This window comes from Giraffa tippelskirchi, chromosome 6 (assembly GCF_054371585.1).
Source record: "Giraffa tippelskirchi isolate mGirTip1 chromosome 6, T2T-mGirTip1v1.2.pri, whole genome shotgun sequence".
NCBI lineage: Eukaryota > Metazoa > Chordata > Mammalia > Artiodactyla > Giraffidae > Giraffa > Giraffa tippelskirchi.
Window position 1 is genome coordinate 133,087,942 of NC_137280.1, and position 17,225 is coordinate 133,105,166.

Consider the following 17,225-nt stretch of genomic DNA (forward strand, 5'->3'; position numbering starts at 1 on the left):
AAGGCCTTTGACCCCAGTTTGAAGTCAAAGGACAGGAAGAAAGATTCTTTACTTTCATGACGACTGGCAACATAGTTTGGCTGGCAGAGAACACTGGGGCACTGTGAAGCCCTGGCCCAGGACATCGCAACATTTGGAAAGAGAACGACCCCACTTCTTCCTTTAGGTAATACACTGTTTGGAGTCTCTGTAGGAAGACCACACTCACTTGCATTCCTCTCTATTTCTCATTTGCTGGTGTCCTTTTGGGGAGATGGGGACCATACTTAGTTATTTCATTATTTTACCCATGTATAACTTATATCCTAAATAATGCCTACCATGCAATCACATATTCATTCAATCATTTATCCAATAAATCAATATTGAGTACCTTTCGTGAGTCAGGCACTGTTCTCATGCTGTAGGTACAAGGGTGACCCAGGCCATCTCTGACCCCATGGCGCATAATGTCAAGTGGACAATATGGACATTAAACTGGTTTCACATCCAGTTGGATGCAAACTCTAAGTGCTTGCTCCACATGTTCCAAGCTGAAATTCATTATTTTCTTCACTTAAATACTCTTCTCAAATGCCTGTCAATAGAACCACAGCAATCATAGCCACTACTTATCTGACATGTGCCAGGCACTAATCTAAACACTTTACATACGTTAACTCACTTATTCCTCACAAAAATCCCACAAAAAATTAATACTATTATCACCCTCATTTTACCAAGAGCTTAAAAGCTTCTCTGGTAAGCAGTGAAATTGTTCAATGGTACCACCATTCACCTTGGGCAGGATGTTCAGGTAAACAAGATCAATCCAGCTGAAATTCCATGAAATTTAGCAAATGTAGAGCTTCAGTTTTTATGCAATACCTGAAGTCTGGATGAGGCTCAGATGGTATCCTGACTCTGCCACTTCCACCTGAAGGACTTTGGGCAAGAGTTAATTTCTTACTTAACCTCTCTGAACTTGTTTCCTCATGTATTCTATATGAACAATTATACTATTCAGTTACTTCCTGGGTAGGGTGAGACCATTAAGAGGAGTCAGTGACATAATAGGACTGCACATCTGTGACCTTGGCCCACCCAAGAGTCCATAGACTCCTTGAGGTCATGAACCTTGATTACCTTGCTCACTGGAATGTGAGCCTAGCACATAAGAGATGTTGAATATCGGTTGGTTGAGTGATTGGTTGGTTGGTTGGATGGATAGATGGATGGTTCTGTTTCCATTGTCCCACAGGAGCTAGCCCCAATTCAGACTCTCCTTCCGTGAGTTTCTCATACGTGAATCCATTCTCCCCTAAGACCAACAGATACTCAAAGGCTGGTCTTTTGTCCTACATCTCACCACAGCTCGAATTTATGATTCACCCAGGAAGGAGCCTTGGAAGTCTGAAACAACACTGCTTACTCAGGCTTCAAGACATCCTAAAATTTCACCTGTTCCCTGATGCTCTTATTTCCAAAGAACTTTCAGAACTAAAGGGATTTACTGTAATTCTTGGTAAATTAATGCTTATATAAATTGAGTTTCCTGGTCATTCACTTCCTTAAGACAAAGGGGAACCATCAAGTGTTCACAAGGGAAATCATTCTCTTTAGGATCCTAAATCCTAAATAGAAAATGTGAAACCGGAATTACATGGTTATCTAAAGCACTGCTTTTCAGATCAGATAGAACTGGTTTTGAATCTCTGCAAGTGTCTTAATTTCTTTGAACCTATACTCTTTCATCTGGAAAGTGGAAATAACACATTCTTTGTAGGGTCATTTGAAGGATCAAGTCAAATACTATATTACTTAACACCATGCTTAGTACAGGGCAGGGACTCAGCAAAAGACTGTGATCATCCCTGATCATAACTGGTACTGAGTTGAAAATCAGGAAGAGACTAGCACATCTATAGCAATACATCCTAAACAAATGAAAATTATGTCTATTATTCTCAATAAACATTTATTGAGCACCTGCTATGAATTTGAGCAGTCTTATCTCCTAATTCCTTATGTTTCTCATGAGCAAAAAGCAGGTAGATTATGGTCTTAATACTTTCTCCATCCCATAATTAATAAGAAGGGGCCACAACCTGAATCAAAAGTTTCATTCATTCATTTTTTTATTAACCCACTCACTGAACCTTTACTGAGGTTCTACCATATGTCAGACACTGGTAATAACTCTGGGAATATAGAAGTGAGTGACTGAAACCAAGTCCCTGCTCTCACGAGCTTCCAATCTAGGTGGTGCACAGGAATTTTTTTTAAAGTCACACAGACAGTATGACTATAAACTGTGATAAGTGCCCTAATGGAAAAGTGCAGGGATCTACCAGCACATGAAAGAGGGTTCGCTTAATGCAAAGATACAAGAACAAAGAAAGACACAGACTGTATATAACTGGAAAGAAAAGAAAGGAATGCCATGGGACTTGGAAGAGGGTCAGTTTATAAATCTGAATAATCCCTTAGAACTTTAAAACTACCAAAAATGCAGATCCTCCATGTCATCTCTCTGTTTGGCTATCCTTTTCTCCACTCAGTAGAGTCCCAAAGCTAGTTCTAGGATAGACAAAAGTCTGTTTTGTTTGTTTCATGAATAAGTAATTGGTTGTCGGGATTACCGTGCAGCTGTTCTTTCAGCCTGGCCCTTGGCAGTTCCCCTGAGGAAGAAAGCAGATGTGGCTAGTGTCACTGCTGTCTGGGGCAATGTGTAGACATAAGGGATGTTCCTATGAGCATCTCTATGAAGCACATGTCCAGTATACTCCCAGATGAACCAACATCAAATCTCTTAATTTACAAGAAAGTTCGAAAACAAAAATGTCACTTTCACACATAATATTTGGCCCATGCAAGAAAGGTAAAGTAATTGAGTCATATAAATCATGTTTAAAAATCATATTCTAGATCTAAAATGTTAGAATAAAAAACAGAAGAGATCACCTACTTAAAATTCCTTCCATTGATAAAGAATTTGCAGTAGGTAAAAATTTGCATAGGCAAAAATTTGCAATCCCAAATAAAAAAAAAATAGGAGTTTTAAGAGAATAAATGTGTTCCTAAATATTGTGAGTCGGTTAAAAAAAAAACAACAACCCTGTTCCTAACAGTCTTCGTGCATATGAATTAAAGCATCTCAACATGAACACAGGCTTCTCTCTGGCTACTTGTTTCATAAGACACATTTGGAAGATGAGGGTATCCCCACCAGCTTTCCATGATATCAAAAGTAGGTAAACTCTCTCATGTCTGTCACCTCCCTTCTGCACTGCCTTTTCAAGTACCACAAAATTCCATCTACCTGGCTGCTTCACTTACTCAGGTGTCCACAGTCTTCTACTATTGACTCTGGGGTCTCCTGCAAATTCATCCCATTCCTCACCTGGAATCTTTAAAATCGAATTTATAATTTGTTCTGATGTATCGCCATTGTGTGACGATAAGCTTTCTATTTCTCCTCTCATTTTCTATCTGGGAAAGATGGTCTATCATTTCTTCTGGACTATTGAAAAGTGGGTGAAAGTGAAAGTGGCTCAGTCGTGTCTGACTCTTTGCGACCCCGTGGACTATACAGTCCATGGAATTCTCTAGGCCAGGATACTGGAGTGGATAGCCTTTCCCTTCTCTAGGGGATCTTCCCAACCCAGGGATCGAACCTAGGTCTCCTACACTGCAGGTGGATTCTTTACCAACTGAGCTACTTGACTGTAATCAGTGAAAACCTCCATATTTTCTCAAGATCCCCTAGAAAATCAGTTCTCTCCAACCCTGTTCTAGACCCACCAGAATTGCTTGACCCACCAGAATCACCTTATTGATTTCAGCCTAGCATTCCAGGCTGCCCAAACAAGTTTTAACCTTGCTTCTCTTCATGATCATATTAGTGGTGGTATCTGTCCCAAAGACGTGTCACCTCACTAAGATGCACAATATAACATAATAGTTTCTCCCACTCTAGTTCCAGCATCTGGGAGACAAATCTCACCTCAACCATGTACTAACTTCGGACATACCATTCTCTAAACCTCAGCTGAGATAACAACAATAGTATCTTCCTCAAAATGCTGTTGAATTACATGAGAGAGTTCTCAAAAAGTTTTACCTAGGGGATAGCACATAATATTCATTCACAATGTCAACCATTGTTTTTGTTTTGAAATGTACACATTCTCTGGTCTCAGTAAAGTTGTCCCAGCAAATGATGTATATGAAAGAACAAAAGCCAGAGCCCTCAAGGTCAGTGCTTTTCAAAAGGTAGGTTAGTAAGTCTAGAAATCAATTTAGGAGGTCATAATCTGAATATTTTTAATTAGAATAGAATGTTCTTTAAATGAATGGAATAGACTATATTAAAGTGTCTTTCATATTGTAAGCACTAAATGATGTTTTGTCAAATCAAATATTATATGTAAGTTTGTGCATATGTATACTGAGATACAATGTAAAATGCATTTCTTACTGTGTGTCATGGTTAAAAAAAAAAGAGTTTTGAAAGGCATTGCTGTAGGCTGATCCAGAGCTCCCAAACACACTCTGGTAATGAGATACAACTTAAGAGAGACATTACTGCCCCCTGCTGGAACTCTTTATTTCTCACGGAGAAGAACAACTGTAAAATGGAAGAGGCCTTCCTTCTCCTAGACCATGACCTCATCCATCCTACCAGTACCTTGTTTGGAAGCTTGCCTGGGGGGAATGCACCCCTTGAGCTATCCTGACACCCTGGACAATGAGTCCAAGGCAGCACTAGAAGTGGGAGCCAGAGTTCTCACCTTTAAAATAATTTTGAAAGCACAGTGTCCCTCCCTTCCACCTGCCTCCCACAGTCTCTCCCAGAAACTAAGCTGATCAGCACCATAACTGAGTTATCCTAGGTCTCACCTCTGCCCTGTCACACATCACAGCCTGGCAGAGCCTTCTCAGCCCCTAAGCAGGGGCATGTCTCTGCTTCTCTGGGCAGACGACACCCCTCAGAGGAAGGTGAACTGACTGCATGTTCTCAGAGCTGGGACTGCCAACAGCCTCCAAACTCTAACATCCCTGAATTCTAAGGTAACTCACTAGGGTTGGAAGACCAGAGGGGCACAGACTTGGAAAGATATGCTGTCCCACCCCAGAGGTAAGCCTGCACCAAGAGGTAAAGACCCCAAGAGAACAGCACCCCTAATACACACCCGTCTTAAGATGTTAAAGCCCAGAAAACCAGATATACTTACTAAGAATCTATTTAGTCCTGCTTCAGTATGAGAGCTACTATGAATTGAGGGCTCATACCTAGTCATCCACACTTGAGGTCTCAAGTAAAACTTGAAGCAGAGTTAAAACTGAGGCTGAAGAATGTAGAGTAACTTGCCCAGTCACTCAGCCAGCTTAAGACTCAGACTCCCTTGAGTACAGGACCAGCTTTCCCAGACACTGCGCTAAGTCTAACTGCACTTCCGAACTTCACAGCTTACACCAAAAAAAGAAATTGACTGAATTGCAGAGTGGCAAATAAAACCCAGTATGAAAAACAGTTTAATCTTAACTTTAAAATAAATAAACTAATGGCTGGGTCATAATCGGCATTTTTTAAGAACATAAACTATTTGCTTTAAAAATAGGCTCATTTGTTTTAAGTCTTGGATCAGACTTCTTTCTTCCTCAGGTAAAGGCCTGTCCACAAAGACAGACATGCCTCAGCCGTTTCCTCATCTATAAAATAAATAATGTAAATAAGTGTATCAGTTCATCTAGTGTCTACACTATGTGCCAGGCACTGAGTGTGCTTGGTACTTTTACGTGTGCTGTCTTATATAATTCTTACAACTTTGTGCTCTGATAAATTCATTTGCTGAAGCTCACACAGCTAGTAAGAGACAGATTCTAACCCAAGTATCCCTGACTTCCTTGCCCCCGACTAAGAATTCAGTGAGTGCAGGGTTTATCCCTTGAATTTTTGCTTCCTCCCATCTCCTCATCCACACATCTCAATGGCAGCAACTATCAAAAGGAAAGGAAGTCAAGATGATGAAAAACAAGGAAAGACTGAGAAACTATCCCAGATCAGAGATGACTAGGGAAACATGACAACTTAAATGAAGTGTGATATCCTGGATGCTGGATCACAAAAAGGACTTAAGGGGGGAAAACTGGTGAAATCCAAATAAGAGCTGGAGTGCCGTTGTTGCAATATCCAGCTAATGGGTTTCCTGCTTTCCCTCCTGCTGCCCTGTAATCCATTCTCACACTGTTTCCAGATTCATCTTTCCAACGCACAAATCTGAGCATGCTATCTCTCCTGCTTAGAACTTTTTTATGGCTCACCCTCACCTCAGGGTCTGTTTCCAGCTCCCGTCTCCAGAGTCTTCTCTTGCTTCCCCTCTCTACCTCCATGACTCTGCTCCAGCTTTGCTCAACTCACTGCTGTTCTCCGAAAACAAGCCCTCTCCACCCTTGACCCTGTCGGTCAACCCCCCAGGCATCAGCTACAATTAAATAGAAATCTCTCTTTTTCTCAGGATTCAGTTTAGATGTCACTTCCTCTGGGGACCACTCCCTGATGCCCTCACTCCTATACCTGGGTTAAGTCCCTTCCCCTGAGTTCTCATTGCACCCAGTAATTAGCTCCCATCACAGAGCTTTCTATCCTGGACCATATATGTATCTGCCCCTTTCCTCTTATACAACTGATGTGGGAAGCATGCACTCAGGCGTGCCATTAAATAGCATTGACTCCCATTGTGAGAAGGTCAGTTGTTTGCGCTGCTTGCTGTTTTCCTGATTGCAAGGAGAACTGTGTTAGTTGGTCTTCAACACTCCCGGTCAATTGTTAATCTCTTTATTCTCTAGCTTAGGCTAGATCAAGCCTAGGCTCGCCACTTGCCATAAGCAACAGGATCTAACTTGAATTTGGTACACTGTTTTCACCCTATTTCGGAGAAGGCAATGGCACCCCACTCCAGTACTCTTGCCTGGAAAATCCCATGGATGGAGGAGCCTGGTAGGCTGCAGTCCATGGGGTAGCTAAGAGTCGGACACGACTGAGCGACTTCACTTTCACTTTTCACTTTCATGCATTGGAGAAGGAAATGGCAACCCACTCCAGTATTCTTGCCTGGAGAATCCCAGAGACGGCGGAGCCTGGTGGGCTGCCCTCTATGGGGTCGCACAGAGTCGGACACGACTGAGGTGACTTAGCAGTTAGCAGTTTCACCCTATTTATTTTTATTTATGAAATTCTGTTTATAGAAAGCAATACAGAAGTTTCTCTTCTGCACAGACCAGTCATCCTTTATAAAATTTACTTACATGAGTAAAGAAGTAAGTCAATTTAGAAAAAACTGGTAAGTGGTTTTTTTCAGGTGGCACATATGGTGGTAAATGCACGTGTGCATATGCATGCACACATATGAACACAAACATGCACATATGCACATGTGCATTGAACTGTGAAAATAGCCCTGAAGTAATCATTTGTGTAGCTAAGTGTTTGGATCCAGGTTACTGCTCTTTGCCACAACTACCTGTGTGGCAGGGAGAAAATTACTTTTCTGTTTTTCAGTTTGTGTATGTGTGTGCTCAGTGGTCTCCAACTCTTTGTGACTCCATGGACTATAGCCTGCCAGGCTCCTCTGTCCCTAGAATCTTCCAGGCAAGAATACTGGAGTGGGTTGCCATTTCCTACTTCAGGGGATCCTCTGACCTAGGAATCAAACCTACGTCTTTTGTGTCTCCTGCATTGGCAGGTGGATTCTTTACCATTGTGACACCTGGGAAGAAGAGAAAAAACCTGGGCCATAAAAATATAGGAGTTCATCTCCCAGATACATCTCTCTTCCTGCTCATATAGCATAGAAATAACATTGCTGAAAAGGAACCTGAAGCAGGTCATACTTTTTCTATTAGAGATCAGAGATTCAAAGTGTATAGAGGTTAAGTGACATGCCCAAAGTCACATCGCAATTTAATGTCAAATTCAAGACCAAAATCCAAGTCTCCCCAACCCCCAGTGAACTGTTTCTCTCTTCATTTCTGAAACCCTGCACCCCTAGTTCTTTCCCCAGATCAACTTGTCAAAAGAATTACGTTTTATTTACAAAGTACAAGCAAATACAGACAGGCATAATATAAAGACATCTTAAAATGATGGCAAAGTAAATAAGAAAAGAATAAAGGCAATATTAGATTTCAAAGCATTAGTATGATTGAATAGGGAAGTAATGTACCTGAAAGCTGAGAAAATATGTTATGGGTTTTCCACAATGTTGTAATTCCCTCCTTGTTCTTTATTTAGATTAGATGCAAGGAGCCCGGAGCCAGGAGCCAGTCATGCCGCTAAGTTTTGGGGGAGGATTAGGATAAAGCAGGTAACTGATTCATCTTTAGCTACTACCTATGAATAATAAAACCTGCATAAATAGAAACCAGACCCAAACACCACTTTACTTACTTTCTAGGGATCATGAAAAAGTGCATGAACATGATTCCAGGGGTAACAGTTCACCAACATTTTTAAAATGGAATTTTCAGACACTTTTAACGACTGTCTTAGCAGAGTAATTTGCATACACAGTGTAGTCACTGCAATGATACAGTGCAATGTTTCTTCTCATTTAAGAAAGATAGCCTTATCTTTGTCTTTGGAAATGTGCTGAACATTTTTATAATTGACTTGGTTAAAGGCAAATTTATCAGATTTACAGGTGAACCAAAGTACACAGAATCACAAAGAAATGGAAAGATATCCCATGTTCTTGGATTGGAAAAATTAATACTGTTAAATGGCCATACTATCCAAAGCAACCTACAGATTTCATGAAATTCTTATCAAATTACCCATGCCATTTTTCACAGAACTAGAACAAATAATCCTAAAATTTAGATGGAACCATAAAAGACTCAGAATTGCCAAAGCAATCCTGGGGAAAAAGAACAAAAGCAAGAGGTACAACCCTCACCGTCTTCAGACAATACTTCAAAGCTACAGTAATTGAAACAGTGGCATTGGCACAAAAACAAGACATTTGGGTCAATGGAACAGAATTGAGAACCCAGAAATAAAACCACACACCTACGGTCAATTAATTTTTGACAAAGGAGGCAAGAATATATGGTAGAAAAAATACAGTTTCTTCAGTAAGTGGTGCTGGGAAAGTTGGACAGCCTCACATAAATCAATGAAGTTAGAACATGCTCTCATAGCACACACAAAAATAAACTCAAAATGACTTAAAAACTTAAATGTAAGACGTGATACCATAAAACTCCTAGAAGAAAATATAGGCAAAACATTCTCTGACATAAATCGTACCAATGTTTTCTCAGGTCCGTCTCCCAAAGAAATAAAAACAAATATAAACAAATGCTGCTCCTGCTGCTGCTGCTGCTAAGTCGTCAGTCGTGTCTGACTCTGTGCGACCCCACAGACGGCAGCCCACCAGGCTCCACCGTCCCTGGGATTCTCCAGGCAAGAACACTGGAGTGGGCTGCCATTGCCTTCTCCAAAGCATGAAAGTAAAAAATGAAAGTGAAGTCACTCAGTCATGTCTGACTCTTAGCGACCCCATGGACTGCAGCCTACCAGGCTCCTCCGTCCATGAGATTTCCCAGGTAAGAGTACTGGAGTGTACTGCCATTGCCTTCTCCAATAAACAAATGGGACCTAATCAAATTGACAAGCTTTCGTACAGCAAAGGAAACCATAAATAAAACAAAAAGACAACCTATAGACTGGGAGAAAATATTTGCAAATGCTGTGACTGACAAGAGCTCAATTTCCAAAATATACAAACAGTTCATACAACTCAACAACATAAAAAACAAATGACCCAAGTGAAAAATGGGCAGAAAATCTGAATAGACATTTCTCCAAAGACAGACAGATGACCAATGGGCACATGAAAAGATGCTCATCATTGCTAATTATGAGAGAAATGCAAATCAAAATTACAATGAGGTACCACCTCATATCAGTCAGAATGGCCATCATTAAAATGTCTACAAATAACAAATAGTGGATAAAGTGTGGAGAAAAGGGAACCCTTCTACTCTATTGGTAGGAATGTAAGTTGGTGCAGCCACCATGGAAAACAGTATGGAGGTTCCTCAAAAAACTAAAGATAGAGTTGCCATATGATTCAGCAATCCCATTCTTGAGCATATATCCAGACAAAATCACAAGTCAAAAAGATAAATGCACTCATACATATATAGCAGCACTATTTACAATAGCCAAAACTAGGAAACAAATGTCCATCAACAGATGAATGGAAAAGAAGATCTGGGACATATATATAATAGGATTCATGTCAATGGATGGCAAAACAAATACAATATTGTAAAGTTAAAAAATAGATAAATAAATTAATTTTAAAAAAAGAGAATACTATTCAGCCATAAAAAAACACAAATGAAATAATGCCATTTGCAGCAACATGGATGGACTGGAGATGATCATACTTATTATACTGCTGCTGCTGCTGCTGCGTCGCTTCAGTCGTGTCCGACTCTGTGCGACCCCATAGACAGAAGCCCACCAGGCTCCCCCATCCCTAGGATTCTCCAGGCAAGAACACTGGAGTGGGTTGCCATTTCCTTCTCCAATGCATGAAAGTGAAAAGTGAAAGCGAAGTCACTCAGTCATGTCTGACTCCTAGCAAACCCATGGACTGCAGCCTACAAGGCTCCTCCGTCCATGGGATTTTCCAGGCAAGAGTACTGGAGTGGGTTGTCATTGCCTTCTCCACTTATCATACTAGGTGAAGTAAATCATACTTATCATACTAGGTGAAGTAAGTCATACTTATCATACTAGGTGAAGTAAGTCAGAAAAACAAATACCATATGATATCACTTTTATGCTGAATCTAATATATGACAGAAATGAACCTACCTAGGAAACAAAAACAGACTCACAGACATAGAGAACAGACTTGGGTTTACTAAGAGGGAGGGGGTCAGGAGAGGGATGGGTTGAGAGTTTGGGGTTAGGAGATGCAAACCATTATATATAGAATGAAAAAACAGCAAGGTCCTACTGTGCAGCACAGGGAAATATATTCAATATCCTGTGATAAATCATAATGAAAAGGAATTTTTTTAAAGAATATATATTTGTGTGTATATATAACTGAATCACTTTCCTGTACAGCAGAAATTAACACAACATTGTAAATCAACTATAATTCAATTTTTAAAAGTATGCAGAATCAGAAAGTCTAACAAAATTTCTCAGTGAAGTGTAAAATGGGTAGCTATAATGCTCTTCACCTAAATATATGTGTGTAGGGGGGGTGGTGTTGTTGTTGCTGTTTAGTTGCTAAATTGTATTTGATTCTTTTGCAATGGACTGTAACCCACCAGGCTTCTCTGTCCATGGGATTTCCTTGGCAAGAATACTGAGTGGGTTGCCATTTTCTTCTCCAGGGGATCTTCCCAACCTAGGGACTGAACTCATGTCTCATGCATTGCAAGCAGAGTCTTTACCATCGAGACACCTGAGAAGCCCATGTGTGTACATATTTATGTGTATATATGTGTACGTATTTATGTATACAGATATGTATATTTGTTAACAATTGAAAAATACTTGGCCAAACAGAAACTCATATCAGCAGAGACCACAAATGATAAGCTCAATGTGAGCCAATGATAAGATGTAGCTGTTGGGGAGAAGAAAAATCTTAATGCAATGTTAAAATAACAATATTAAACCACATTAAGTACAGTAATGGGATTCCCTGGTGGCTCCAATAGTAAAGAGTCTGCCTGCAATGCAGGAGACCCGAGTTTGAACCCTGGGTCAGGAAGATCCCCTGGAGAAGGAAATAGCAACCCACTCCAGTATTCCTACCTGGAAAATCCCATGGATGGATGAACCTGGTGTTGCGGGACGGGGGGTGGCTACAATCCATGGGGTTGCAAAAAGTCACACACAACTGAAGAAGCAGGGAAAGTACAGCAATGACCCTCAGTACTCTCTACCCACCAGCCAATACCAGTTATAAGAACCACACTATCAAAGGGACAGTAATTGGCATCTGGCCAGAGGAGAGTAATAGGTCAGTGGGGAAAAGGGGGAAAGGAGAGGGTCTGCAACCTGAGACAAGTGGGGAATGGTTCATGGCTTGGATCCCGGAGTCAAGCAAGTCTTCTTCAAATACAAGATTCGTAACCATTCTGGAATGCATGTGCCTCCCAGGAATGTTGTTGAAAGGCTTCTGCATGGGAGGTTAGACTCAACTTCAACATCCCTCCCTTGGGGACCTTATGGTTTGTGGTGGGGGCAAAACCACATCTATCTTACATGGTAGTGGACTAGGTCACTTCATTTCCTTCCTGAAGAAGAATGCTCTAGAGTAGAGAGTATTTTAACAACCAATCAAGCTCCTAAGAGAAAATAAGATGTACCAATACGTGCACAATATTCCTGACTAGAAAATGCACTGCTGACTCAACTCACCACCTCTACCCTACCCCTCCACACCACCAATCATCCGGTTGCCCCAAGAAGCTAGAAAGAAAGGGCAGAGCATCTTACAGTAAATCTAAGCTGTCTGTGATCAGATGGTTAGACCTGTAGCTAGATCTTACATGTTTCCACATTTCAGAACAATACTGAACCACCAGCATCAGGGGTATTTCAGATGCTCATTAAAAATCCATGTCCCTGGGGTATCTCCTAGACCTACTGAATCAAAATTATTGGGGTAAGAGCCAGAAAGTTCATTTTCTGCAAGTTTCTCAGGTAACTCCTTTTTACATTGTCTAAGAACCATGGTTCCAGAGCATTGCTTCTCATGCTTTAGTGTGCATTAGAATCACCTGGAAAACAGGGTAAAGCCAGGGCTCCTTGGCCCTAGAGACTGTGCTTCAGATGTCTTAGGTAGAGCCCTGAAATTCACATTTCATACAATCTCACAGGTGACGTTGATGTTGCTGGTCCAGTCAGTGGGCCATACTTGGAGTTCACTGCCTTAGAAAATTCCTGATTCTGTCATCAAAGAACTCAGATACTGTGGTAGCCCCAACTGATTCCCCACCTTCTGGAATCCACATCCTTGGTAAATCCTTCCCTTTTGTGTGGGCTGGACCTAGTGATTCACATATAATGAATAAAATATGCAAAACTAGCTGGATGTCACCTCTGAGACTAGTTATGAGAAGACAGTGACTACCAACTCTCACCCTTGCTCTTATTCTTCTCACATGCTCACTGATGAAGAGGCTGCCATGCTATGAGCTGCCCAACAGCAAGGCCCACAAGGCAAGAACCTGTGGGCAGCCTCTGCCCAACAGCAAGCAAGGCACTCAATCCTACTAATAGCAATGTGAGTGAGTTTGGAAACATATCCTTCCCTAGCTGAGCCTGAGAAGACTACAGGTGTAGCTGATGCCTTGATGGAAGCCCTGTGAGCTACTCTGAGCCAGAGGACACAGAGAAGTCAAGCTTGGATTCCTGCCTTCTCACAGAAGCTGTGAAATAATCAATGTTCCAAGTCACTAGATGTGTTATGCAAAGAAAGATAATAGAGATGCTTTGTACATGAGCAACCCTGGAATCGATATGACCCCTTGGTATTTAACCCATCCTTCAAGTCTCTCATTTCATCTTCCTTATTATTAAGAAGACAAATGTGTGAATAAACATAAATGAGCAATATTTAATAATACACACTGTTTACACATATAATTTACGTCATAATGTTCTTAGTGCTCAATTTTTAAGCCATGACCCTGGGGAGGCTTCCCCTGGGTTTTAGGGAGGTTGTGGGGGAGCAGAGCCTCAGGGCAGGATGGGGATGGTGCATCCACATCAGACCTCACCCTCTGTGCACTCCACCTGGCCATTCTGAAGCTGTGTCTTTTGCACTAAGAGCATGGTGAATTCTCACCAGCCAGTCCTCGTGACAGGAGGAGTAACACCTCCATTGGCTGAAGAAAGAGAAGAAAGAAATGACTAGTTTCACTGCTGGCAAGGGGAGGGGTCTTTCCCTGAGAAAAGTCAGTAAAGGGAACAAAGCCCAATCTGCTTGCCTTCTCTCCAGTGCAGTACCTGATTTCTTCACTGAGGGAAGGGGACAGCTTTTCTAGGGGCAAAAGTTCTCATTTTCTCTAGAACTGTGTGTCTAGAAAGTACATTTCAGGGGCGGCATGTGTGGAAGGACAACAGTCTACTGGAAAGGCTCTAGACATGAAGCCAGGACCCTAATCCCTGCTCCACCATCCATTCCTTGTGTGACCGAGATGAGCCCTCTCCTTCTGGACTGTGCTCTTCCCATTCTGAGATGAGACGATGGACCAGGTCATGGCTTGAACTCCCCAGATTAGTGTCTAAGAGGCTAAGAAGAGAGGTAGCTTCTGCCCATGGCAACTGGTCGGAGATGGGACAGCTGTCCTCAGAGGGCCAGGCCCCCACCACTCAGCCAGCGTGCCCTCTCTGAGGAGCGCCCAGAGGGACAGCTATGCCACAGGGGGCTCTGGCAGATGTTGTCCAGCCTGGTCCTAATGGTGTCCTGCAGCTCCTCGTCACCCAGCAGGACTGCTGCCGCCAAGGCCAGCCAGAAGTACTCGGTGGCATCGTGCGCATCCTAACCCCCAGCATGGGGGCGGAAAAGAGACAGCATTAGCAGACATTTCCAGGAGAGGCTTGGAGGCAATGCCGGGAAATCTAAGAAAACTAGTTTTTGTCTGTTTGACATCCTTACCCACCCCCTTCTGGTTCCTTGGGGGAGTTCCCCCACCAAGTCCACGGCAGTTCTGTGACATTGCTAACCCCTGTGGCCCTCCTCCCCAGGCACAAGGATGGCATCTTACCCAGACACAGACAGTCATGAAGCAGCATCACCCTGGGTACAGAGCTTTAGGTATATGAATATGACTCAAGCTGACTTGTCCCAAGTCACTCCCTGGGACCTTTCAAGTGTGACCTAAGAGAGAAAATGGTCCCTCATCCTTTTAGATGGGGGCTTGAAGCTGCCAATAATAGGAGGAGAAAAGGCCAAGTAACAGAGAGAAGTAGAAACATTCTAAGCCAAGAAATAGAGAGAGAGGTCCCCACCTCTCTCTAAGATCCATGATGGCATCTGACTACCAGCTTCCAGAACTACCTGAAATTAAACTTATACCTGAACTTCCCAGTTCCTTGAGCCAATCAATCTCCTTATTTGCTTAAGCTAGTTTGAGTTGATCTCTTTCCCTTGTAACGCCTCGAGTCCTTGGTTGATGGAATCAAATCATACACACTTTGTCCCACTTCCTGGGAGGTGTGGATCAAAGGCAAGATCGCTGAGGGGAGTCCTTCACTACCCCATCGTCCCTCCCTACATGGTTGGGATGCAGAACATATGGTTCTTCCCGTGAGACTCAAAAAGATATGTCTGGTTCTCATTAACCCTTATAAGTCAATAATAAATTCAGACCAGAAACACTCTGGCAAATAAGAAAAAGACAGCAGAGCTGCCCTAAGGGTCTGCAAACAGAGGTGTGACAGAAAGGTCTGCAAACAGAAGCCACTGTTCCTGTGTGAAGAGAGTACGGGTTGTGCTGAAGCAGACAGAGACATCTGGTAAGGGAAGCCAATGCCTAGGGACAAAGTTCAAGGGCCAGAATGCAACTGAGAATTATAGACCACACACACAGTTCTATTAATAGAAGTCACTGAAAAAATAAGAAGTTCTGGATTCAACTCCAGCAGAGCAAACAGGAAATCAGGGCTAAGATCTTCTCAGGACCTAGGCATGCTTACACTCTAAGACCCTGCATGTTATTATCTCAAACATGCCAACATGTACCTAGATTTCATCTAAAATATCATTTATAAAACTTCGTAAGAAGTGAGTTGCAACTGACTAGTTCATCTATAACATATTTTAGACATACAGTTAGGAATTAATTTTAATTTTGAAGCTTATAGTTCTTTTGTTTGGGGGTCTCGTGTATTGTTTAGGTCTCATATATTTTCACAGGTCCTGGAGGAGCTCACAGGCACTAGAACATGTGCCCACAGTATCTGATAAATGAAACAGACCTAGAAATCCTGGGCCCAGAAATCTCAGCAGGGCAAGGAAGGAGAGGAACATGTCTCCTCAGCAGAGATGGAAGCCTCTTTGAGGGCTCCAAGGGGGGCTAAGTGGAGACTGTCATTGTCTTCTCAGAGGAGCCACTCCCCACCCTATGAGACAACACTCCCCAGTCTACCCCTCTCTATTTTACCCTGAAGGCTCGGGGTCAGGGAAGAATATAACTGGACAGCAGCTCTCAGCCTCACAAGCCTGGTTCTTACCTTCAGCTGGTAGAAGGTGAGTCGGCCCAGACGATAATACACCTTGGCATAGTATAAGGCCTCCTTGGGGCTCTGCAGCCAGGGTGGACAGAGGGACAGAGTCTTCAGGTAGCAGTCCTCAGCCATCTCATACATGTGCAGGGAATAGTACACAGTGGCCAGACGGTGGAAGGCCACCAGCTCCTGCCTCTGATCTCCTAGAAATTGGAAGACTGAGAGAGATAACCTACAGCCAACACCTTGCATCATTAGTTCATTCATTCATTCTGTACAATTTAGAGACCCTTTCACTTTTAACTTATGCTTTAGAATCTTGGGGTCTAATGGGTCTATGACTGGTTTTGCCTTTGGTGGATTTATTGTTTCAATAACTAACTCCTTTAACACAAAACAGACTTTTAAAGAGAACAAAGGCTTCCAATTGTATTTCTGGGATATTTACAAGGTGGCTGTTTGATGCAATCTAAAAACATCACTTTTAAGCTTCAAAGAGCCAAAAGCCAAAGCTAAAAGAGAAAAATCCAACTCTCTGATATGGAAATATCCAGTCATGTGGAATCGCATGAAAGGGTGAATATACCCTCCTTTCAGCTTCTGTCCAAGGAAGGATAAGAATGCTCCAGAGGGAGCTGCCTGGGCCCTCAAGGCCTTCCTAAGACCAGCAGACAGTTGCACAAATAAGGTTTTCTGCTGTAAAGGAAGAGTTAGGAAAAGAAGAGAGAGCTCTGAAGTGCAATTAAACACAATAAAGTCCAGTACCATCCACATCTCATGCCCTTGAGAATGCCCAGAAGTCCCTTCTAGAATCATCACAGAAGACTCCATTTGCCCTTACATCTAATCAAGCATCCTTTAATAAAACCTGCTTTTCCTCAAGCACCAATATTTGAAATGAGTTTATCTTTTTATATTCTGCATTTTTTTCTGTTTTAGTGACTTACATTGTTTCTCATTAGCTTCT

The 17,225-nt window shown here is 42.2% G+C and overlaps 1 protein-coding gene across 9 annotated transcripts in view; it reads right to left on the reverse strand.

Annotated features, from left to right (window-relative positions):
* The window catches only part of SH3TC2 (SH3 domain and tetratricopeptide repeats 2), a 364,632-nt gene that overhangs the window by 292,693 nt on the left and 54,714 nt on the right, over window positions 1–17,225 (reverse strand). For 3 of the 9 annotated variants that reach the window (XM_081495665.1, XM_081495668.1, XM_081495667.1), the window contains 2 exons: window positions 16,265–16,461; window positions 13,620–14,570 (listed from right to left, as the gene is read on the reverse strand). In XM_081495665.1, the coding sequence (XP_081351791.1) occupies window positions 14,379–14,570; window positions 16,265–16,461 (389 nt within the window). In that variant the 3' untranslated portion in view covers window positions 13,620–14,378. Of the gene's footprint in view, window positions 1–373; window positions 578–13,619; window positions 14,571–16,264; window positions 16,477–17,225 lie in introns of those variants that run through there. The other 6 variants (XR_014055497.1, XR_014055498.1, XR_014055499.1 and 3 more) reach the window with 4 other exon arrangements.